General features: G+C 36.1%; 1 protein-coding gene and 2 pseudogenes across 2 annotated transcripts; 2 read left to right on the top strand and 1 right to left on the bottom strand.

Annotated features, from left to right (window-relative positions):
* Positions 1-2,219: 2,219 nt before the first annotated feature.
* On the bottom strand, positions 2,220-17,269 carry LOC143598800 (BTB/POZ domain-containing protein At1g04390-like; annotated as a pseudogene). Its single transcript, XR_013147181.1, has 9 exons — positions 17,115-17,269; positions 16,053-16,176; positions 15,479-15,980; positions 15,268-15,401; positions 13,956-14,392; positions 12,827-13,877; positions 12,640-12,731; positions 4,004-4,091; positions 2,220-3,117 (listed from the first exon to the last, which is right to left on the bottom strand). The product of XR_013147181.1 is annotated as a BTB/POZ domain-containing protein At1g04390-like (transcript).
* Positions 17,270-18,066: 797 nt separating this feature from the next.
* LOC143598796 (uncharacterized) lies at positions 18,067-21,486 on the top strand (annotated as a pseudogene).
* A 1,044-nt stretch (positions 21,487-22,530) lies between these two features.
* On the top strand, positions 22,531-25,759 carry LOC143598795 (uncharacterized). The gene is made up of 4 exons (XM_077076927.1): positions 22,531-22,732; positions 23,627-23,791; positions 23,901-23,968; positions 25,436-25,759. The coding sequence occupies exons 1-3, from the start codon at positions 22,531-22,533 to the stop codon at positions 23,939-23,941; spliced, it is 408 nt and encodes a 135-aa protein (XP_076933042.1). The 3' UTR covers positions 23,942-23,968; positions 25,436-25,759.
* The last annotated feature ends 1,003 nt before the right edge of the window (positions 25,760-26,762 follow it).

Here is a 26,762-nt window from a genome sequence, read left to right as displayed (position 1 = left end):
CACCAAGCCTTGACTGTTTAACTAACGATTAAGTTTCTTAATTCAGCCACAAGCGAACTAAATATTTGGTTCTATAAAGTTTTATATTCAAATTCAAGCCACCTGAACCAAGCTAGCAGAATAAACACAATTCACACACAAATCTTAAATTTACTAGCAATCCTTTCATAATCCATTAAGCTGATATTAAATCTAGCGATCGTTTATGTAAAATGAAGGGACTACATTTTAAGCGAATATAATGAAGAGAAGCCCTCAATATATACTACATGACAGAAACAAGTAAGAAAGCGTAGAGAAAGTAACCTAAGTCGGGCCTGTAAGTTACAGACGAATAAAAACCCTAAATATGCAATACTAATAACCTAAGCAGTTTAATCCGATGTTATGTGTTCACTTATTTCCAAATACCAAATGCGTGGGCCATTAACAAAGACTAAATTGAAAAGTAAGTTGAATTTGTTGTCTTACTTGTAGATAGAATCACCACCATTGTAATACTTAATCCTGCACCAATTAATAGAAAAGAATAGGAATGTAAACCCTAGGTAAGATAATATTGATATGTAGTCTAATAGAATTATTAAAAGTCTAATAGTTCATTCTTATGATTATGAGTAAAGAAAAGACACATTTTCTAAAAGGATATCTAATTTTTTTTTTATAAAAATGTAATCTTTTGCATTGGTTATTACTTATTATATATCTAACTAGTTCATAATGTGGGGATTGTCGAGCTTCTTATTGAAAGGACTACTCACATCCTTTACTAAGCGCGAATTGTTCCTTGCCGACCAATGAATCAATCACCAGTTCCGTGGTTGAAGGTTTCCAATTTTGGAGTCGGGCTTCTCCACTTTATAAGTGAGTGTTACCCTTTTCGGACGCACGAAGATGTGAAAGTCAAGGCGTTTTAGTCTAACCGCTTTATTAGTTAGTTTATTATTTACACCGGTTCATATTTAACCGCTTTAAATGAGGTTTATATGCACTAGTGAAATCTAATTGGCATGAGGAACATACTATTAGAAGCGGTTTCTGGTGTGTAACCGCTTATAATAAAAATCTGACTGTTTCTATAGAGCTTTTTTGTTGTATAGTTTATAGATTCACACATAAATAAAGAGATGGGATTACATATGTAGAGAATCACCACATTATAATTCGTTCATAATAGTTATGACGTACGATACACTTTTACATATAACACAAAATGACCATATAAAACATAAAAAGACATTCTAGTAAAAGAGATGTCTTGTTGAATTGTTTTAGACCACGGCTGTACCTCAAGCATGTCAAACTGTCATCTATAGTTTATTTCTGTAACTAGTGTGGTACCCAAGTGTTGCGCTGAGTAGTTCGTAAAACCTCAAAGTTGAAGTCGGGTGTTGGTAAATTCCGAGTGTTATGTAGGTGAGTCGATGCAAATTCAGTTAGTATTATTTACGTTCGTTATGGTATAGACACCGTTGGTAAAATCTTAGCGTTAAACCCCAAAAAATATATTCATCTAATTATAATATAAAAAATAAAATAATTCAAAATGACATTTGTTTGGTCGGTAAACCTAGTCGGTGGTAAACCCAAGCGTGTCACTTCCATAAATTGAGACGGTAATTGGACACGAATTTTATTAGTTTTGGGTATGTTCGTTACGCTACTGGAGCTACTAAAGGGAAAAATATAAAAATTTATTGACCCAAAGGGGTGGTGTTGCTTGGTAAACTCGAGCTTGCGTTGCCGGTCCCGAACGTTGAGTCCGTAAGTCTATGCGAATTTGGTTGGTTGTTGTCACGTCCGTTACGTTATCGGAAAACAAAAAAAACAAATCGTTCAGTCATCTTTCGTTATGTTTGTTTTGATACCGAAATGGAAAAAAAATAATACTATGAACAAGTAAGGTGGCGCCAAGTGGCCTAATGACGGCTTAGCGGCACCAAACTTGTAATTCGTATATATATAGTGGCATTCTATTTTGTCGGGTGACCGGACCCAATCGGAAAATTTTAACGGTAAGTTGATAGACATCAGAGCACAAAATGTTGTTGAGTTGGGTAAAAGACAACCAATAATAATTTATGATAACTTTTGAGTTCTAGTTCTTCCATTTTGTTCAATCAGTTTGTTAAGCCAGTTCATGACTAACAAGCTCAAAGCAAATATTCAAGCCTAAACTATTACCGTTTAAACAGTAAAGCTCAAGCCAAGCTTTTAACTCATCTAGGCTCATCAAACAATCGAGCGGAGCCCGGTCTTACACACCATTTTACAAGTAGAGCTTAAATTTAAACTTCAGACTTAATCCAAGCCAAGGCGGGGCTTTATAAATTAGAAAGACCCAAGCTCGAGTATTGCTAAGTTCAGGATCGTCTTAGCTTGTTTACACCTCTAGAAACTATAAACAACTTGTGAAATGCTCAGTCGCCAACCACCATTGAGTTATTTTGTAACTAACTTTGACCCGTTTTTTATACAACATTTTCAGGCCCGTTTTCTCCTTAAAGACTTAAACTATATCCCGATTCAACTCAGAAAAACAAAAGATACACAGACTAGCCCATTTCCAGTTGTTTAGGTCGGATATTCCAAAAATTACATGACTACTTGAAAGTTGTTATTTCCATGAAAATTTCAGACATCACCATCGATCAATAATCTATATAACCTCTATATATTATAAACTGAATACCTCATTGAGATAGTCTAGCAACAGATGCAGCACGCACTATATCAACAAGCTGTTCATCAAGTTCTAGAAGCTGCCCTGAATTTCTAAGATGATACGATGGTGCCATAAACTTAGCAGCCAACTCAACCAAATCCCACTGGCAACAATCAGCACCAATTTGAATCATTTTAGTTGCCATGTTAACTGAATCTAAGCAATTCATAATTACTTCTAAACATTCTTTGTGAAGGTCTTCTAGAAGCCAACTGTCTGATAAACAGTACAGTTCAACATATGGAATGACTTGTTCTAACTTCACTTGTTCGTCTAGGTTATGCCATAAACAACCGTGTTTGGGTTTTGGAACAAGTTTACCAGAATACAGCCAGTTTACTAGCCGAACTAGTGCGTTCCAACCGAGGTCAATCTTTATACTTTCAGACTGGCTGCAAATTAAAGATATATGATGAAACAGTCTAATGAAATATGCAAATCTAAGACTAAATATGAATACAATCGTGGTTTAAAAAATCGTGAGGCTGTATACTATGTACAACCAGAATATGCATATCTTTTATATATATATCAGCATTTTTATCAAGTAAGCATATTATATTTTCCCATCCCTTTGGTTGTTTCTATATCACAGCCTCCTATAGGCATGTAAACGAACCGAACATTCAGTAAGTCGTGAATCGTTCGGCGGGAAGGTTGGTTATTTAGTAACGGACGAACATGAATAGAAGTTTTTGTTCATTTAGTTAAATGAGTGAACATGAACACATGACTCATTTGTTCATTTATGTTCTTTAATGTTTGTTCACTTAAATTCGTTTTTGTTCATTTGTTTACGTTCATTTATGTTCGTTATTTTACGTTTGTTCGCTTATGTCCGTTAATATATTCCTTTAAATTTTTTAGGCCCATTACAATTTAGTCGTTTTAATAACTTTTTAGCTCCAGCACATTGTGGTTCGACTGGTTCACATTAGTTTTTAATTGGTTTTAGTTCATTATGTTCATTCATCTATAGTTACAGAGTTCATTTATATCCGTGAACCGTTCGTTTATACTGTTAACTAACGAACACGAACCAGAAAACTCATTCATCTAATTGTTCGTGTTAGATCGTTTGTTCGGTTAAAGTTAAACAAACGAACACAAGCATGCTCTGTTCGTGTTCGTTCGGTTCATTTACAGGCCTAGCCTCCTGCAGGCCTAACTTTGACCAAGATGTGCAAGAGACACTGCCTCGAGGCCCTTGCGGCATTTTCCAGATTGTCTCGCGTCTAAGGCACACTTTTTAAAACCAAGATTATAATATATAAGTACCTTTCTTGCATTCCAGAACAAAGCAAAGTGCGCATGTGATCCGAACTTGCACATAAAATGGCCTTATGAGCATGTAAGTGTTGGGTTTCTATGGATATTTTAAACTTAGTTAACCATTTAACTAGTCACAATTAAGGCGGAAGCGTGATATAAACAAACTAAACATATGTATCCATGTGTTTATATATGTATATATTACAAGTTTATAGGAAATGTGTACATGAACAACCTAATTTATTCATGTTATAAGATTACCAATAATCTATTTATTAGAAACCCGAAGCAAGGATCAAATGATACGGGAAAGCTAAACTATCAAAGCTATAAACACTTACATTCTTAACCTTTTAAGAGTGTAGTTGATGTTGAAGAAGATGATGATATTGTTGCTAGACTTTCAAAGGGAAAATCCTCAAACGGAAGATACCCCGAGCCTCCAACACACACCGAACTTTGTTAGGGAGCTTGAACACGAATAATCGAGACCCGAGCCTCTTCCTTATGATCTTGGCCGAAAACCAAAACCAAGAAAGAAAGAAAGAGTTGGTTTGCTTACTTGAAAGACTTAATTGTTACTTGTTTGAATATATATAATCTCATTCAAAAACAATCAAATCTTTTCATGTCATGTGTTAGGTTTTATTTTGGTCAAGTGAAGATTACTCAACCTCCACTACATCCATGACAAAATATTGACCAAAACTTTGGGGTGTGGGGCCCACCCAAAACCGGCCCCAAAAATATATTTATTTATTTATTTTTTTTTTTTTTTTATTTATTTTATACTTTATAAAATATATAAACACCCCATCTTTTATAAACCATTTTATAAAAGAACACATAGTTAAATAATCATTCCAATAATAATTATTTGAATAAATAAATTAACCAATTAATTTATTTAACACTTTCAAGTAAGTATTCAGAAACCCGATTTTCTGAATGTATCGTGTTCTGTATTTGTCTCATAGATCTTATCTTAACAAATACATAATTGGTGTGTGTCTAACTCGTTATTGGGTATGACCCGACTTGGATCAAACACAACTAGCCACATTAACCTAATTATGTGTCTCGGGCATACGGTATTCCAACAATCTCCCACTTGCACGTGACTCATAAGAAGTTAATGCTAATGGTGAATACCGCCTAACAACTGGTCACCACCCTTAGTGTGCTTGACTAAGTGCCATTCAATAACATCATCCCCTTCAAGTCCATACTTGATATGATATAGGTAAGTCTTATCAATACATCCCTTTATTACTAGATGTCCTGTCAAATCGAAGAGACACAGAGTGATCATTCTCTCAATGATTTAACTTAACAGGCCTTAGACATCTAAACTCTCAACACATAAGAGGAACAAATCCCATCTTGACTGCATACATCCTCGTTGACATCTCATATGATATCTGAGCTCTTTCTTACACGTCATCGTATTACCGAAATAACAAAGAAGAGAGTCAAGTTATCAGACTTGATGAAAAACCAGATCCAATATGCATCTCTGGTCAAAGGACACAATGATACTCGCCTTTACTCAAGGATTACTTATGATCAGTTGCACTAACTCCATGCAGTGATCCTTGAGAGCGGATCATGTCCAATATTTGTATCCCACAAATATCTATGAACCTTGGTGGCAAACCTATGCCCTATATTCATCACATGAATATCAACCAATCCGGGTTCATAATAGTCTTACCTTCATACTTGTTCCCACAAGCATGATCGACTACGGACGTTTAGAACAACATAAGTCATTCATGGATTAAACATGCAAATATAGAACATAACTCATTGAAAAATTAAAACATAATTAATTATCATGAGATACCCATTACATTTGTTCTTATACAAACACTAAACACAGATTAAATCCACTCACTAGAATACCGAAGTCCTAATGCACAAACATGACCCTCATGCTTTGGCCTATCGAGGAGCTTCGTGAGTGGGTCCGCAATATTTTGATCGGTATGAACTTTATGAATACATATCTTTCCTTTTTCAACTTCATCCCTTATGTAGTTGAATCTGCGCTCAATGTGCCTCGTTTTCTGATGAGCACGAGGCTCCTTGATCTGTGCAATAGCACCCTCATTGTCACAGAATATCTCTAGGGGCTCCTGAATGGTAGAGATAATCCCTAGATCCATGATGAACTTTTTCATCCATGCAGCCTCTTGGGCTGCCATTGAAGCGGCGATGTACTCAGATTCTGTAGTGGATAACGCGACAACATCCTGCTTCGAACTCTTCCAAGAGACAGCGCCTCCATTCAAAATGAAGACATATCCCGACTGTGACCGAGAATCATCTCGGTCAGTTTGGAAACTCGCATCCACGTAACCCTTTACGACGAGTTCCTCCTCACCAGACCCATATATTAAAAACATATCCTTAGTCCTTCTAAGGTATTTTAATATATTCTTGACAGCCATCCAATGACTGTCACCTGGGTTGTGCTGGTATCTACTCGTTATGCTTAAAGCATACGAGACGTCCGGTCTGGTGCACATCATTGCATACATAATAGATCCTATTGCCGAAGCATAAGGAACATGCTTCATCCTATCCTGCTCTTCTTTAGAGCTAGGACTTTGGGATGAGCTTAACACGGTTCCTCTAGGAATAGGTACCAAACCTTTCTTAGAGTTTTCCATCCTGAACCTTTTCAGGATTTTATCAATGTACGCACTTTGATTGAGTCCGATCAATTTCCTTTGTCTATCCCTATAGACCTTTATTCCCAAGATATATGTCGCTTCTCCAAGATCCTTAATTGAGAAACGACTACTTAACCACGCTTTAACGTTTTCCATACTTGGTATATCATTTCCAAATAAAAGTATATCATCGACATACAAAATAAGGAACATGATTATACTCCCACTAGCCCATTTATACACACACGCCTCATCACCGTTTTGGACGAAACCAAACGCTTTGATTTCTTCATTAAAACGATGATTCCACATCCGTGATGCTTGTTTCAACCCGTAGATTGATTTCCTTAACTTACATACTTTATCAGGATTAGATGGATCGACAAAACCTTCAGGCTGAACCATATGGACATCTTCCTCAAGATATCCATTAAGAAAAGCGGTCTTGACATCCATTTGCCATATCTCATAATCAAAATGAGCTGCAGTGGCAAATAATATCCTGATCGACTTAAGCATCGCGACCGGCGAGAAGGTTTCATCATAATCAATCCCTTGAGTTTGCGTGAAACCTTTTGCTACAAGTCGTGCTTTGTAAGTATCTAAATTTCCATGCATATCGGTCTTCTTCTTGAAGACCCACTTACATCCAACCATTTTAGAGTTAAGTGGACGATTAACCAATTCCCAAACTTGGTTATCGTGCATGGATTGCATCTCGGCGCTCATGGCTTCAAGCCACTTGTCACAATCAGGTTGTGACATAGCATCTTTGTAGGAGATCGGTTCATTTGAATCGACCAAGTAGCAATCATCCACGAGAAATCCATATTTCTTGGGAGGTCGACTAATCCTACTAGATCTGCGAGCAACGTGTGTATGATCAACCATTTGATCACCTTCAACATCCTCGTGTTGAAAACTAGTATCGACCAACTGTGTATCATCCAGTGATTCTTGAACCTCTTCAAGTTCCACTCTTTTTTCACTAGGTCCTTCCATAAGGAACCTAGTTTCTAAGAAGTATCCTTTGCGTGAAATAAACACTTTTTGTTCACTATGATCATAGAATATATATCCTATATCATCCTTTGGGTATCCTATGAAGATACACCTGATGGATCGAGCCTCAAGCTTATTTGGGGTGTCACGTTTAACATAAACTATGCATCCCCATACCCTTAAATATGAAAAGGATGGAACCTTTCCATGCCACACTTCATAGGGTATTCGATCCACCTTTTTGGTCGGGGCCATATTCAAAATACGAGCCGCTGTAAGTAGCGCATATCCCCAAAATGATGGCGGTAGTGAGCTTCGTGCCATCATTGATCGAACCATGTCCAACAGTGTTCTATTCCTCCTCTCGGATACTCCGTTATGTTGAGGAGTTCCAGGAGGAGTGAACTGTGAAATAATTCCACAATCTCTAAGATGACATTGAAAAGCATCACTTAGGTATTCGCCTCCTCTATCTGAGCGGAGTACCTTGATTGTTCGGTCGAGCTGATTTTGTACTTCATTTTGAAATTCCTTGAACATTTCAAAGGCTTCATATTTGTGTTTCATTAGATACACATACCCATATCGACTAAAATCGTCGGTAAAGGTAATGAAGTACCTTTCACTATTCCTACTAGTGGGCTTGAGAGGTCCGCATACATCCGTATGTATGATACCTAACAAGTCCTTAGCCCTCTCATTTGTACCTTTAAAAGGTTCTTTGGTCATCTTGCCTTGAATACAAGATTCACACTCATCAAACGAACCTAACTCATTTGTTTTCAAAAGACCATTCTTTTGGAGAGTATTTACACGATTCTTGTTTATGTATCCAAGACGACAATGCCAAATGTAGGAATCACTCAAATCCTTTTTGAGTCTTTTAGTGGAAGTTTGATATAATGAGCTATTTGAGGTATTGTCATGAACCAATTCATAAATACCGTTGTTTGGTACAGCTTTAAAATAAAAGATACCATTAGATGATACATGCATTTCTGATTTTACAAATTTAAAGTCAAAGTTACATTGTCTAAGAAGGTGCACGGAAATAATGTTCCTAGTCAAACTAGGAGCATACAAAACATTTCTCAAAACAACTTCCAAACCACTTGGAAGCGATAAAGTGAAGTCTCCTCTAGCGACCACGTGCACCCTTGCACCGTTGCCCATGAAAAGACTCACTTCGCCCTTCTTTAAGTCTTCATTCCTTTTGAACCCCTGCAACCAATTGCAAATATGAGTTCCACATCCGGTATCCAATACCCATGTGTTAGAAGAAATAAGATTTAGCTCAATATTAATCATAAAAACATTACCCGAGGCATGCCCCGCATTCCTCTTGTCTCTTAGCTCTTTTAGGTAGACCGGGCAATTGCGTTTCCAATGTCCGGTCCCCCCACAACCAAAACAAGGATCATCCTTATGACCCCTCGGTTCCACAACCTTTTGTTTCTTTGCCATACCCGGTGATTTGCCCTTACCCTTAAAATGCACAGGAGGACCCTTTCTTTTTGCTACCTTAGCCTTAGAATTGGGTTGAGATCGATTCTTGGATTTACCTTCATTAATCGCAAACACGGGTAAAACCCTTTTACCCATGCTCGCCTCGGCTGTTTTAAGCATTGAGTGAAGTTCTCCAATGTTTTTGTCCCACCCATTCATGTTATAATTTAATACGAAAGTGTCGAACCTTTTCGACAGGGAGTTAAGGATCAAATCCGTTGCTAACTCTTTTGAGATGGGACAATTGAGCTTGGCGAGGCGATCAATGTAACTTTTCATCTTAAGTACATAAGTTGAAACCGGTTGATTATTATCCATTCTACATGCATGCAAGGCTCGAACCGTTTCGAACCTTTCAACTCTTGATTGCTTAAGGAACATTTCCTTAAGTTGAGTAATCATTTCGTACGCATTATGGTTTTCGAAATCCTTTTGGATTTCGGGAACCATAGTCGCCAACATGAGGCATGACACTTGAATGGAATCTTCCGTGTATTGGACCCAATTCATATATTCGACCTCACTTCCCTCTTCCGGTTCGTTGAGGATAGGTGTTTCCAAAACATGATATAATTTTTCTTGTTTTAGAACAATCCTTAAATTTCGGAACCAATCCGAAAAGTTATTGTGGTTAAGACGGTCTTTAGCGAGAATAGATCGAAGAGATACGTTTTGGACGTTAGGGATTATGTTGTCGTCGACGTGTGCGGCCATCTGCAGAATTTTAATTAAGTTCATTTTAGTGTTTTACTTATTTTAATTATTAATACCCTTTTATATATATACCAAATATAATTAATAATTAAAATCTAGAATCCAACGATGAACCCGACTCCGGTTAGGTGACCTTTTTCCCATTGTCGGTTTATCAAGGTAGTTATTCATAACAATTGCAAACCCTTTTGCAACTTCTAGAGTTTATGGGACCGGTTCGAAATCATATTTCGTGTCGGCATGTTTATCCCATCAACACCTATTAGACCCCATGCTTGGGTGACCCTCTTCACATGGTTCTAATTTAAGTCGTCCTACTTGTATCAACTTGTAATATCAACATACAAACGGTTAGGTGACCTTTTTCCCATTTATATGCCAATATTACCTCAACATATTAATTTACTCTACGCGGTTAGGTGACCTTTTTCCCACTAAGAGCTTACTAATATGTTAAGCGTTATACAAAAGGATGGTGTTTAACTTGTTATCCTTAATTTTAAAAGGGATTTTTAGTTTTAATAATTCTAGTTGTAAAACTTTAAATCATGTTCTAACATGCATTTAGTAACATGATAATTTTGAAACCATTTTCAAAAATTCTAATTTATAATAAAACCATTTTATTATGGGCGTGAGACAGCTAGTTAATAAATCCATTTTATTAAACTACGTGTCACGTGATTACCGATAATTATTAGAACCCGTTTTATGCTTTGTTAATTAATTCTATGTGACGAAGTTGATATCCTAATATCTAGCAACCACATAATCAAACAATCAATTAACAAGCATACACAATTATACTAGACACGAGCCACTAAGTTAGACCACACTTGTTTGCCGAAACAAGTGTGTGTCTTAGGTCCGATCGTAAGGGACACATGACACATGGATGTTGTAGCTCCCACTCGATCCCGCATCCAAAAACGTCGAGCATCTTCTTCAACCCCTTTTGTGATCCAATGGGCTTGTAATTTGGACCTTAGCTTCCAATTTTGCAACCTTCTTTAATTTTACAAAACAAATGTCCTAATACATTTTTCTATAAAATAAAGATATTGCAAATAATCTACTTATTACATACCCATATGAATAAATAATTACAAAATTGCCCCTAATTAATTATTACAAACCGAAACTTTGAATAATTAATTACAATCACAACAAACATCCATTTGGTCTACGGCTCGGTCTAGTTTTAACAAACATAACCCGTTATGTCTTAGGAACCCGTTCCAAAACCCCTTGACCTTATCGGGCCTAGTCCAACCCAATAATTTGATTATGGGCTTCGGCCCACATGTGCAAAACACATGGGCTTCGGCCCAATAGAAAGTCTCATGGGCTTCGGCCCATTTAACTTTCTCCCCCTTTTTTTTTCGGTTAGCCCATTAACCAAAACAAGTAGGCTTCGGCCCAATATAACCCGAATTGGGCTTCGGCCCATATACTTGGTTTTATATATATTTTTTTTTTAACAAAGCCAAAAAAATATAACAAGATTAAATACAAAAAAAATCATGCATGTTAATTTTTTGTATAAAATCTTTCAAGGGGAAAATATAAAACCGAAAACCCGAAGCTTAGTTTCCCGTATCCCGGCTCTGATACCATTTGCTGGGTTTCTATGGATATTTTAAACTTAGTTAACCATTTAACTAGTCACAATTAAGGCGGAAGCGTGATATAAACAAACTAAACATATGTATCCATGTGTTTATATATGTATATATTACAAGTTTATAGGAAATGTGTACATGAACAACCTAATTTATTCATGTTATAAGATTACCAATAATCTATTTATTAGAAACCCGAAGCAAGGATCAAATGATACGGGAAAGCTAAACTATCAAAGCTATAAACACTTACATTCTTAACCTTTTAAGAGTGTAGTTGATGTTGAAGAAGATGATGATATTGATGCTAGACTTTCAAAGGGAAAATCCTCAAACGGAAGATACCCCGAGCCTCCAACACACACCGAACTTTGTTAGGGAGCTTGAACACGAATAATCGAGACCCGAGAAGATGATGATATTGATGCTAGACTTTCAAAGGGAAAATCCTCAAACGGAAGATACCCCGAGCCTCCAACACACACCGAACTTTGTTAGGGAGCTTGAACACGAATAATCGAGACCCGAGCCTCTTCCTTATGATCTTGGCCGAAAACCAAAACCAAGAAAGAAAGAAAGAGTTGGTTTGCTTACTTGAAAGACTTAATTGTTACTTGTTTGAATATATATAATCTCATTCAAAAACAATCAAATCTTTTCATGTCATGTGTTAGGTTTTATTTTGGTCAAGTGAAGATTACTCAACCTCCACTACATCCATGACAAAATATTGACCAAAACTTTGGGGTGTGGGGCCCACCCAAAACCGGCCCCAAAAATATATTTATTTATTTATTTATTTTTTTTTTATTTATTTTATACTTTATAAAATATATAAACACCTCATCTTTTATAAACCATTTTATAAAAGAACACATAGTTAAATAATCATTCCAATAATAATTATTTGAATAAATAAATTAACCAATTAATTTATTTAACACTTTCAAGTAAGTATTCAGAAACCCGATTTTCTGAATGTATCGTGTTCTGTATTTGTCTCATAGATCTTATCTTAACAAATACATAATTGGTGTGTGTCTAACTCGTTATTGGGTATGACCCGACTTGGATCAAACACAACTAGCCACATTAACCTAATTATGTGTCTCGGGCATACGGTATTCCAACAGTAAGTGTGGCTGTGACAAAGTACAGAATTCACACTTCCATTCTTCAGATGTATCACCCTTTGCTTCAAGAACAATATCCCTACAAAACACAAATAAATTGGATATAATACAATTATATAATTACATAATTAACTTGAGATGGATGTAATTAAGTTGAGAGAAACATATTCTTACGAGAAACAAAAACCATTTGGTCCAAGAGCCAAAGTAAGGTCAAAGGTTGGAAAACGAGCTCTCCATTTGGGCCGATTTCTACAAAGCATTTGCAACAAATGCTGCAAATTACAATGTTTAGCTAATGTTTTTAAACTTTTCACAAGATCATCACCCGCCATCAAATGTCCCGAGTACACATATTCTAATAATTTCAACAACGCCTGATGACTCACATGAGCCGAGAGCCGAATCTCATTTCTTCTAGAAGCTTTCCCTTCTGATGGGAAAAGTGATGGGCATCGGACACTAAGAATAACACCATGAACACTTACATGTTCTTGATTACCAAGAACGAGGGTCAAATTTGTAATTTCATCCTCATTGAGAGAGGTCCCGACCCTATTTCCAAGTTTTGATGGAAACCCATAAAACCCAAAATAGCTAAGAAGATAAGCACAGTACCATTTTGGTCCCGAAGCAAACGAGTTGACGCAAATGTCCTGCACTAGAGATATTAGTTGACATTCGGTTGACTTCAACCAAACATGATCTTTGACCGAACCAGAATGATGTACCAATTCAGCTAGCCCTAACAAACCAAAAACCATAAACGTTTCATCACCGAGCCAATCGTCTTTAAACTCATAGCAACACATCTTCATGTTATGATCACAATAATGAAAATGTATTCATCCTGTGTGCGGAAACACGGTCTCTTGACAACATTTGTATGTAAGATAATAATATGTGTATTCCTTGATTCTTCATAACATACCTACGATATTGAGACAGACCCGAATAACAAGCCACACTTATTAAATGTATCACTTGAAGACTATCCGACACCATATTGTTGGAACATGATGACATGGTGTTAATGGTATCCAATAGGTACTTAATATCTTCCTTCGCATTTGGCTTTAGTATACCCCATAATATTGATTTTGTCTGTGATGAAATGTACTTTGAAGGAGAGTAAACCATTAATAAAACCGCTCTCGACACTAGCTCGTTTTCTACATCTTGGCAACGCTGACGTGTTGAACGCAATGAACTCACAAATCCTAAGCTGTTTAAAGACATACATAAGCAAACAAACTAAAATAGTAGCACCAACAATACATATTAAGGTGATCAAGAATATTACCATGCACATGTGATGAGGATTTTAAGGTGGTTTTCACTCTTAACCGTTTGTGCGGTTAAATCTTCTGTGCAATGTGCTGCAAGCCCGCCAAGAATATCCCATACATGAGGCTTAACTGAAGGTAGAAAATTAGCACTTAAACCATCACGTGCAATGACTTCCGGTTCGTTTATATGATCAAGGATTTGGTTAATATGGGAATCATCTAGAAGCAACTTAAGAAGAACAATCTCGATTCCTAGTTTCCAGAAGTAATTATGATGCTTTCCGGGGTAACAAACGATCTTGCACACGCAACAAGCAACCTTAATTAGTGACGTTTGTTCTTTAGTAAGCTTTCCTGAATGTAAACTCCAGCTATTTAGTCCACCAATGATGGATTTAACTAATGTCTCACTGTATGATTCAATCATTGTGAATCTTCCTTCTTCGTTTACCTAAGTGACACAGTAAATTATCATCATCATCATCATCGTACTCAGTATATCCCACCAATAGCAAAGCTATGGTAGGGTCTGAGGAGGGTAAGATGTAGACAGCCTTACCTCTACCCCCATAGGGATAGAGAGGCTGCTCCCGGTGAGACCCCCGGCTCGATTGACACAGTAAATTATGTACATGTTATTACAAAATTTAAACATAAATTCAAAATGATATCAAATGATAAATGGTAAGAGTATTGAGTATTGATAGACCTGTAAACGAACCAAATCGGTTAACTTTAACAGAACAAGCGATCGGACATGAACAGTTAAACGATTGGAGATTTCTTGTTCGTGTTCGTTTGTTAAGAAAATGAGTGTGTCCATGTTTGTTCACTAATAGTATAAACGAACAGTTCACAAATGTGAATAAAAGAACATGATTGAACATAGATGAACAGATATAATGAACATGACTGAGCAAACAGCAACTAAAAGTAAACATGGACATCAATATGTTGGGCCTTAATATAATAAAACTTGACCAAATTGCAATGGTTGATATTATGAATTTCATAGAACTATAATAAACTGTAATGAGCCTAAAAAAACTTAATATATATAAACTAGCTTAAGCAAACAAAAACTAACGAACATAAATGAACATAACAAACAAACAAACAAACAAACAAAAATGAATATAAACGAACAAATGTTCATGAACATAAATGAATAAACGAGACATGTGTTCATGTCCTTTCCTTAAGTAACTGAACAAAAAGTTCTGTTCATGTTCCTTCGTTTATTAAAAAAACGAACACAAACAAACTTCCCGTTAAATGGTTCACAAACATCGTTTACAGGCTTAAATATTGAATATTGTCTAATACCACAAAGCATTCAGCAAGTGTAAATCCAGCAAGCTGTAGATAGTTAGGGTTTAAACCATCCATTGATTCCATCATGAGTTGTAGAGGAGAGTTTCCACTTTCTAGAAGTTTCTGAGCTCCATTTCTACATAGAGTTGGTACCCAAAATTAGGAACTGTTTAGAAATGCAATAATTAAATATAAAAACATTTAAAACACAAATTTTAAATACCTATAGCCGAATACAACTGCAAAACCGCAGCCTTCACAGAAAGCATAGGCTCGATACTCAGAGACCTCAATACTTCCATTAATCCATTATTATTCCAAACAGAAAATCTAGAACACGGATAACGGTTAAGTATATTACTCAACAGTGAGATTGTTTCAACAAAGAACTCAGGTGGTTTACTCCCGCCAGACTGTATATGATGGATGATGTAACTAATCGTCTCGGTTTCTTCTAGAACCTTCCATACATCTCTCTCTCTTTTGGAACTTAGACACGATAAGACGGATTTCAATGCAGAGCCACATAAAATAATAACTGGTACATGACATGAAGATAAAGAAGATGATAACGGGTGGATTATATCCAACACGAGAGACTCAGTTACTGAATAAGGTATAACATCCACCAGTTTTACAAACACCTTTGAAGCTAGTTTCATTACTGCTTCATTCTTCTGAAGAAGTATGTTTCCTAATGCTGGTACAATATCCGCAACTGATTCCTGACATTTTAAAAAAAATATCAAAGCCCGACATTATAAATTAGATTGACAATAATATGCTATAATAACTACCTTTACTAAAGCATATAGTGACATGTCAGAGGTTATACACTCAAGAAACGCGTCAATAGAACGAACAACGTGTCTTTGTGTCTCGACATCTGTACATGACCATCTTCGTCCTCCCTCCTCGTTTCTGTGAATCAATGATTTGTGTTAAATCATATCATCATAATGAACACATAACACCTTTGATTATCAGATTATTTAGGGGCAACAAGATGACCATCTAAGTATATAACCGGTTCAAGCAAACAGGGCTGCAAATGAACCGAACAAACACGAACAAGGCCTTCTTCATGATCTTTTTTTTAAGGAAATAATGTGTTCACAAACAGTTATCAAACGAGATTTAAGTTCGTGTTCGCTCATTAAGGAAATGAATGTGTTCACGAACAATTCACAAACACAAATAAAATCGGAGAAGCCTAGAGATTGAGATCAATGTATTCATCAATTCAAATAACGAGAAAGGAAATGGGAACAATGCAAAAACAATGTGAGGATATGATTTCCTATTTTATTTTAGGGGCATAAACTAAAGAGTATAAAATGTTTAGATAAAGTAAATAAATGTACAAGCGTTCATTAACACATCACCGAATGTTCACGAACACAATTGAGGCTATGTTCATGTTCATCTGTTTAACTAATCGAACGAAATTTCTTGTTCATGTTCATTCATTTATTAAACGAACGAACATAAACAAACTTCCCGCTGAACGGTTCACAAACTGTTGGCTGAACGTTTGGTTCGTTTACAGCCCTACAAGCAGATCCTAAACCCTAGAAATCACATCTAGACAATATATGTACATACAATTATGCAATCAGTTTCCGAAACACGAACTAATTATTCTGATAATCATTAATCAACATCACAGGATCAATCACTCATCCAAACGCACCATTAACTAAACCCTAGAATATTTCGGTTAACAATTTCAAACCGATTTTCAACAATTAATATAACCGAACCGCAATTCGACAACATAATCAGAGAATTTGAGCATTTGTGCAGATAAACAAGTAGAAATTTGAATGAAAATGAAGAGGAAGAAGTGAATAATAAACCTGAGACCAAGACCTAAAGCGTTATAGAGGCGGCTACGGAGAGTGAAGAAGCGACCGTTTAAGCCGCGGTTGTTCTCTGCAACCTGCTTTGATGATGATGATCGCATTATTATGACGCTGATGATATGCGATTGTGATGATCGACTAAAAGAAAGAAATAGTTGTTGGTGGTTCAATTATTTGAAGCTTGTGTTTGGATGATTATTATTATTAAGTAAGTGTGATGTTGTGACCGTTTCTTTCCAGTTTGGTGGTTGTGATTAACATTTTGGGTTTGAAAGTTTGCCTTTTTATGGAAAGGAGACCTGCAGCTAGCTGGCTCACTATTTTTCTTAATACCATCATCATATGTTTATCCCAGTAACTTTCTTTGGTTTAATAATCCTAACCAAGCCGACGGTTAAGGCTTTAAATCTTAATTTAAAATTTTTAGATTTGAAACCTGATTTAATTGGGTGTTTGGAATTTATTATCTTCCCTCCTTATAATTTATATAAGTTATAAGTTATAAATTATAAAGTTGTAACTTATGACTTATATACTCACAAAATCTTACTTTTCCAAACACCTTGTAACTTATAACCTAGGAGTTATAAGCTATAAGGAGGTAACATAACGAATCCCAAAGAGGGTTTTTTTCACACTAATGAGTTTTCTCTTCCCAGTGTTCTTGGGTGAAGTGAGGCTTACAACGTAAAAAATGAACGGTGGACATCTCGTCTCAAAAAAACATAATTGGGTATAGTTTCAAACGTTGTTAAAAAATATATATATAAAAGAGAACCTAAACATAAAACAAAAACATAGGTTCAATTTGTTTCACGCTTCCACTACTTTATGTTCCAAGTTTTTGAAGGCGGAATTCAAAATTAACAAAGATATTGAAAATATTAAGCAATAGAGACTTGAGGGTAGAGTTTTATATAAACCCGCAACACGTACAAAAGCGTAAATGAATAATAGCTCAATAGGTCAAAGGAAGCCACTGGAAAATGAGTTAGTTTCCGCTCGTCACTGATTCAGTGAAGGAGAAAAACGAAGACCAAAAGTGGCATATGAATATCGCATGTATGGATACACTTATTTAAGTCAAAGGTTAAGAAAAACTAGCTTTCTTGTTTTCTTAAAACTCATTTTTAACAATTTTCAAACATTGTGACCAAAATGACCCGAAAGTGGGGCATATACGTTATGCCTAAGTCTATTCTTTCAGAGCTACTACCATACACCGGTGACTATATACTGTAAAAACGGAGGAGCAACGTACCATACGTCGATCGACATATAATATGTTAGGGTGAGTTGTGATTTGATGTTTTGGATTTACATGTGCTTGTTCACACATGTTATCATATATACTCATGAACCAATACTAATAAGTTGTTATTCATATACTTTCATGCTAGATGCATTAAACGGGAGCCAGATCAAGATTAAGTCCGAAGATGGATCGTTGTGTTCCAAACTCTTAGGAAATATAGGTTGTTGATGCTAGATATATTAAACGGCAGCTAGATCAAGATAAAGTCTCACAATAGATCACTATGTTTTAGATTTTTAGAAATTATAGGTTGTTGCTACAAAATGTCGCACTAAGTAAATCAAACATGGATTTAAATAACCATGATTTTGAAAAGTAGTTATGATATACGTAAAAGGATATAGTAAAAAAATTCTTTCATAAATGATACAAAATTCTAACTGTTACATTTGAGCTTTTCCTACTTAATAATCATAATGCTACTTTGTGTCCAAAATTAATCTTATAAAAGCATGTATGTTCCCCAATCTTTTAGTTTTTGTTGGTCTTAGTTTTAACATTTTGTCTTATGGATCCAGCAACCGTAAAACGTTAAAAGCTCTTTTGGACCAATTACATTGTGTTGGACCTTGTCCAGGAGCCAAGCAAGATAAATGCGTTTTGCAAGTCTCTTGATTGCGTTGCTAGTAGTATCAACCTCAAACAGAAAGTTATAATTTAATCATAACCTGTCAAACCCAAAAAACTTAGAACCAACCCACACCTAAATGGTCCGACCCTCATATCACACTTCAATTTCTTTTCATTTGGTATGGTCGTCCAAACTTGACCCAATGCACCTCTCTAATTATATGTGTCTTTAGCGTTCTGAATTCTGCTATAACTTGCACAACCATCACAAGTTCACAACCAGACTCCAATATTGAGTAACTTAAAAAGTGAGAGGTGCAAACTTGTTTTAGATAAAACCCAAAGGCACAAACTTAATATTATTACTCTTTTGTGCGTGTGTAGAAAAGAGAAACCAAGTAACCAACAAGTCTCACCCTCCCAACGATAAGATGTTCAACACCATCATCATCTTCTTCTTCTTCTTCTTCTTCTTCGTGGACACGACCCCAGCCATTCTTCACTAAACCCTCAATCCAATGCTCAATTCCGCTTAAACCCCAACTCATCCATGGCAATTCCCCACAAAACCCACCAGATTCCTCAAGGTCTCAGCCTCCACACCAACCTCCAAAGACTCCGTATTCACCTTACCCAACTGGCGATCACCCCAAAACCAAAGACTACCGCATCAACGACGCCTTTCTGTACATGGTCTCCAAAGGCCACACACCAGACGTCTACCACGCCACCCAGTTACTCTACGACTTGTGCAAATCCAAACGCCTTAGGAAGGCCACCAGGGTCATGGAAATGATAGTCGATTCAGGCGGAGTTGCCAGTTGTGTAAACGAGGCAACGTCGGCCACGCAATGCAGCTCGTTGAGAAGATGGAGGATCACGGCTACCCGACGCACACCGTTACGTATAATTCGTTGGTTAGAGGGCTTTGTATGCTTGGGAACTTGAATCAGACGTTGCAGTTTGTTGATTAGCTGGTTGGGAAGGGTTTGGTGCCGAACGCTTTTACGTATTCGATAATACTGGAAGCGGCGTATAAGGAAAGGGGCGCGGATGAAGCGGTTAGGCTTTTGAATGATATTGTGGCGAAAGGGGGTGAGCCGAATTTGGTGAGTTATAATGTTTTGTTGACGGGTTTGTGTAAGGAGAATAGAGTAAACGAGGCGCTTTTGTTCTTTAGGGAGTTGCCGTCGAAAGGGTTTGTGCCGAACGTGGTGACGTATAATATTTTGTTGAGAAGCTTGTGTCGTGAGGGGCGGTGGGATGAAGCTAACGGGCTTTTGGCGGAAATGGTGGATAAGCAGCTGTCGCCATCTTTGGTTACTTATAATATATTGATAAGTTCTTTGGCTTTTCATGGTCGAACTGATAATGCGCTTAAGGTGCTTAATGAAATGACGAAAGGAGAGTTTAAACCGATTGCTGCAACTTATAATCCGATTATTGCGCAACTTTGTGAGGAGAAGAAAGTGGAAGAGGTAATGAAGTGTCTGAATTTGATGACGTATAGAGGTTGTAGTCCGAACGAGGGGACTTATAATGCGATTGCAGGGTTATGTAACAAGGGTATGGTTCAAGAAGCGTTTTCAATTATTAATAGTTTAAGCAGTAAACAGAACTCGTCGAATCATGATTTTTATAAGAATGTGATATCGGGTTTGTGTAGAAAGGGGAATACTTTCCCTGCTTTTCAGCTTCTTTACGAGATGACAAGGTACGGTTTTACACCGGACTCGTATACTTACTCGTCTTTGATTAGAGGGTTGTGTTTGGAGGGTATGCTACATGAAGCAATGGAGGTTTTTGGGATCATTGAAGAGAGTTATTGTAGGGCGGATATTGATAACTTGAACGCGTTAATACTCGGCCTTTGTAAGTCTCAGAGGACAGATTTGTCTTTGGAGATTTATGAGATGATGATAGAGAAAGAGTATATGCCTAACGAGACGACTTATACTATTATTGTTGAAGGGATTGCACATGAAGGTGAGAAGGAGCTGGCGGCTTTGGTTTTGAGAGAGTTGTATTCGAGGCAGGTGATTGGTAGGAGTACGGTAGATAGGCTTTTTATGCAGTATGATTTTGAGGATCTGACTGGGTAAATAACTGCAAGCTTAATTCAGGTTGAAGGATGCGGCTATTAAGGTTATTGATGGAGGATTTGTTCTTTAAGTTGTTGGTTTTTACCAGGCTTTGAGGTATGCTAAATTGGTAATGTTATTTTGTTGTTCATGCTAGATAAGTTCAGTTATAAGCGGTTTTAGGTTTTATAAAACGGTATGATCTATATTGTATATCTTATATCATCTAATATGCTAAAGTGATATTTTGAAAATGAACATTCGAATGTTTGATTTGCTAGTTGGAAAATGCAACCATGTATGACGTATTACCCATTTTCGACGCCCTTGTATTAAATTCATTATTCTGTTTTCAGTTTTTTTAATAACTATGAGAATATGCTATTGGAAAAGTCACGAGACCCATACTATCAAAATAGCTATAATTGTTTCCCTTTATTTTTCTTTAGCGAATGTCAAGTTGGTAGATTAGTGGGTGGTTGCTCAGTATGTGTATGTTTAGTTTCTTTCGTAACTTGTTTTGAATTCCTTTAAAAGACTTTTGTTTTAGAAAATGAAACAGCCAAAATTTGGAACAAAGTTATACTCTTATTATCTTAATTTGTAAGAGTGTTTGCCTATTACAAAAAGTTAAATAGGGAGATAAATCATCTTTATTCAGTCTCTAATACAAACTCGAATCGAAACAACCTTTAGCCATTGTGACTCTCGCCGGTCGTCGCGTCCTCTAGTTACGTGTATTGGTAGCTTGAGCCCGAACAATAATTTTAGTGAATGCACGGATGTTCAAAAGTTATTAAGGTGGCCGAGTTGTATTCAGGTGATTTTAGTTATGAAGAAATAGATCTAATTTTGCGTATTTTATTACTAAACAATGATCATATATCTTTTTATTATGGTATTCTCTTTTATTATGTTCCTCGTCCCACCCAACTTGACCTGAATTGTGATTGGCTCGAAAAATCTGAACACTGAAGAAATGAGACCTCGTTGCCGTTGGTAATAAAATCTTGGGTTCGTCACTGCAAACAATTATTGTAGACTATTGATTTTGCATTATACTATATTATATTGTTAACATCTTTTCCTAAAGTTAACAACTAAAAGCAACTTCTAACAGTATCAACTTAGCAACACGCTGAAAGCATGCCTTGTGAAGGCTAAAATGTGGATGTAAAAATGTTGGAAGTATTTTAAATGAGGGATGAGTTGAAGTGTTGTCCAACTTATCTTGATGACAAATGCAATTCAAGAGGACAATTAGGCAACTTAGCTTTTTTTTTTTTTTTTGAACAGCAATCATGTAACTTGCTAAGCCAATAAATAAACCTCATAATACGTGGACACCACACTTATTATAACTTCAAAAACCATATTTGTTACATGTAGCCAGGTAACATTTTAACAAAAACCATTCCGTTGCCAACTACCGTCATCCCCAAAGATGTCCGGCGATTCTTCTAACGCCGCCGCCGATGTTCTTGCGGAGGAAGCCACCAGCAGCGATGACAGTAATAGGTCTTCTCAAATGGCGAAGGGTTTGTCTTACACCGTATCAAGTATAATTAGGGATTTCGAAACTCAAGCTCAACACACTTCTCGAACTCAACATCAGCTTTCTTCCGCCATCGATCGTCTCACTAACGGTAACACTTTATATCTACTGCAGCAGTTAGGGCTTTTGATTGTGATTTACCTTTTAGTTGATTTTAGGATGTTAATTCGGAAGTTTAAATCTCTTCTCTCGTGGAGTTATGATTTAGGTGTTGATTGAATTCATTTCATAGCAAATTGGAATATAATATAGGTTCTTATATTATCAGTAAGTTCCAATTTGTGGAAATTGAGGTTTGTTTTATAACCAAGTCACTAGTAATGCAATAACCTAAACTTCTAGCAGTTAAGTTCATCAGTGTATCATGTCAGTTTGGCAAATCTGGACTCGACCACTGTGTTATCGAGTTTAGTAATCGAAAGAAAAGAATGGAAAGAGAGTTAAGGAGGGAAAAGAAAGATTCGATTAACTACCGAGTTCCAAGGAAATCCTCTCTCTGTCAAAAACCCTCTACTTCCAAATCTCTCCAATTCGGAAGGATTTGGAATGAAGGAAATAAGCACAAGATATACTTTCATTTCTTTTCTTACACCGTAGATGTGGAGTTGTACTAAATATTTCACTCTGGGTTTATTGTTATATCGTTACACTTACCATGGTTAGAAAATATTATTTGATTAGGTTTCCTTTGTAATTAATTGTTACTCCTATAAATAGGTTATTAATAACACACGATACCTTATGGTGTTTTCATTATTGTATAAAATTAATAGTAAACTTCTAGCTCTATGAAAGATGGACTAGTATTTTTAAGTTCACGTGTGTTGGCAAGCTAAAAATGGTTATAATCTCGTCATTTTTGAACAAAAATTAGCTTCATTGATTGTGTGGCGTGTTGTTCTGATATGAGGTTTATGGTGTCTTGACTCTTGAATGTGTGTTGGTCTATGAAATATTTGATTACATTGTAACTGTGATTATGCAGAGTTGGATCAGCTTCTAGCAGATGCACCTTCACCTTTCATTATGCAGCATGCTGCAAAAATTTCTGGTGTTAGAAAGCGAGTATCGTCTCTAAATTCAGTTTTGAAGTCCATACAAAGGCGTGTTGACAATATAGACAGATTGGTCTCTCATGGCTTGCCTATTGGTATGTAAAGAGCACATTCAATTGCTTATTGTTTACATGGATTTGCATATGCATATGCATTTTGCTACATATATTTACATCATCATTTGAATTTCAATTTATTTCGTAGATGAGGTAGCCAGTGCCAGTGGAAGTTCTGCAGAACACTGATGGTTCTTTGTATTAAAGATTTTAGAGGTAATTAATATAACTTCTCATCTCTATGTGCGATCTGTGGAAAGGTGTAAATGACATTTATATTGATTTCTTACTTAGGTCAAAAGCAGAGAAGTAAAAGTGTAAAACCATGTTGTGGGGTAGCTCATAATATAGCATTTAATATATTTATCATGTTTTTTTATCTATAAAGTAGTTACATGCTATGCATTAATTTATAATTCTAGCAACCAACTACCAAAATTACATAAAATAGTACAACTTTCAGTAAAAGTTATGTTTGTTTTTTGGCGGAAACTGAGTGTCTTGAGCCTATACTCCTACAATATTATCTTACAGCTTAACTGGATTATAAGTAGAGAACTGTATTAGTAAGGACACCACCAGTTTAAAGGAGAGAACTGTGCAAGTACTTGCACATTGTGCATGTCAGATTTGGTGAGAGAGAGAGAACCAGTTATGTATAACAATTAGAACAAAAGGTACAGGTTTCTATGCGGTCTAGTTCTCTAAAGTTTTGTTTTGTATCGGCTGTTCTCTCTCTTTCATGCATACACACGGGCACACACACATAAACACAAGGAGTGCATCATTTATAGAGCTGTGCATTTAAGCTTGTAAACAAATCGAATACGAACAATTAACCGAACAGGGTTTTTGTGTATGCATGTAGCTTGTAAACAAATCAAACACGAACAATTAACCGAACGGGGTTTTCATGTTCTTGTTTGTTCGTTAAGAAAATTAACGGGCTTATGTTTGTTCATTGAGAATATAAATGAATGGTTCATAAACGTAAACGAACGAACATAGTTGAATATAGATGAACATGCATAACGGAGCTAAAGCCAATTAAAAAGTAAATGTGAACAACAATGAGTGTTGGGCCTAAAAAAATATTAAAAGTTAAAACTAGACTAATCACTAAACTACAATGGGCCGGACAAATTTAATGAGTATATTAATAAATGTAAACGAATGAAATAAATGGAAACTAATTACAAATGAATTTAGATGAGCAAACGTTCATGAACATAAATGAGCGAACGAGACATGTGTTCATGTTTGTTCTTTTAACTAAATAAACAAAGGTCTTTGTTCATGTTTGTTCATTTACTAAATAAACACACTTCCGCCGAATTGTTCATGAACGGTTCACTGAACGGTCGGTTCGTTTACAGGCCTACATGTATATCGTGTATATTGAGAGAGAGAGGGAGAGGGGGGTGGGGAGGCGGTTATGCGGTTAGATAACCGCTTTATGTAGCACGATTATAACAGTAAGTCCCAAGTGCTTATGCAATTCTTGCAGTTCTCTTCTTAAAATAGGTTTCATAAGATTATAAATATCATCCGGACTTCAACAATTTAAAGATAGGTTTCATGAGACTAAAATAGGTCTCTTGTATTTTCCAATTTGAATTTGTATTGTAAGCAAGTGTACAGTCACTTGCAAAAGATTTGATTGTTCGCCCTTTTTGGTTGCAGGAATGTTCACAAACATTTGGATACTGATTGAGCCAGAGCTGGTAACTTGGTGTGTGCTTTAGTTTAATGGGTGACAAGATGAAAGGGAAATGTGGATTGTGTAATGCGTCAAAACGGGTCAAGCAGGTCAGGACATAAGTTTTTAGGTCAAAATATGTCGGGTTGGGTTGACATGCAAACTCTTTTATATCAGTTTTAATGAAATTCTTACCAAGAACCACATTGTTTTTTAAAATTTGAATTGTATGCATTCTTTCTGTTCATCTCTCTTAACAGAATGTTAGTGCATAAACAAGTACATATTATAAAGAGTAAATTACGCTTTCGGTTCTTGTAGTTTGGAATCTTACACATTTAAACCAAAACTAATCCTGTAACATATCATGCCTTGAGGCTTAAATTATGTAACCTTCGCGGTTCTTGTAGCCAACCTATCCATTTTTCTGATAAATCGAATCATGTATCTTTCATACGAGGCCGAGGGGCATTTTAGTCCTTTTCTCCACCCCTAAGTAGAAATAAATCGCACTTAATCTTATTTTTACTTTACAAGTTCCCTTCCAAGAAGGTTTACCTCACAATTTTTTTTTGGTTCAGATGTAAATGCATTCTATTTCACTAAATGATAATAAATGATAATTTTAATTGTTAAGAGAATTTATACTATTTAATCAAATATTTAATTTTTTTATAGCATTTATTTATTTATATATCATATATTCTTATATATTATTAATTGTAGTGGTCACTATGAACACAACCACCACGACAATTCTAATAATCATGTTGATCCAGTGGTTGGGTTGCTTGTTCTCCACCTGAGTGACACAGGTTTAAATTTCAGTTTTCTTATTTGATTATAAAATAATTTTTTTAAAGTTTTAATCAATTATAATAAGTTGAGATATGACCCTTAACACGGTTTTATATTGGAAGTAACTAGTTCATGATTTCCGAATATGCTGTCACCACATGTTTTTTTTACTTATGTTTCAATATGCAAAATTGAGGCGTCGCAACAGACTAAACGTTCATAGACATCTTTTTGGTCATATTTTGACTTTATTTTTGGGTATTCTCTTTTGGTTGCTATAGCGCGTGCCGTACTGTACCGGCACTATAACGAACCGAAGCTATACTGACTGAATTCCCATCACGTCTCCACCACAATGCGCAGACTGAATTCCACAAGTTTGATTATTTTAGGATTTAGTAATGCCACATGCCAGTGATTCTTCTTCTTTTACCATTGTTTCTTTCAAGTTTTATCCGTTTTAGTTTCAAGCATCCGGTATCTCTATTATCCTAGCTATGCTTTTGGTACTAA

This window comes from Bidens hawaiensis, unplaced genomic scaffold, assembly GCF_021521415.1.
Source record: "Bidens hawaiensis isolate Kalapana, Puna unplaced genomic scaffold, B.hawaiensis_p1.1 tig00050839_1, whole genome shotgun sequence".
NCBI classification, from domain to species: Eukaryota; Viridiplantae; Streptophyta; class Magnoliopsida; order Asterales; family Asteraceae; genus Bidens; species Bidens hawaiensis.
This window is presented reverse-complemented; position numbering and strand designations above follow the sequence as displayed.

What these genes read in the sequence shown, in the direction of transcription:
- LOC143598795 (XM_077076927.1), top strand. Translation starts at nt 22,531, where the DNA reads ATGTCCGGCGATTCTTCTAACGCCGCCGCCGATGTTCTTGCGGAGGAA. An exon ending in CATCGATCGTCTCACTAACG is followed by an intron (nt 22,733 to 23,626) that starts GTAACACTTTAT and finishes GTGATTATGCAG; the next exon opens with AGTTGGATCAGCTTCTAGCA. An exon ending in CTCTCATGGCTTGCCTATTG is followed by an intron (nt 23,792 to 23,900) that starts GTATGTAAAGAG and finishes TTTATTTCGTAG; the next exon opens with ATGAGGTAGCCAGTGCCAGT.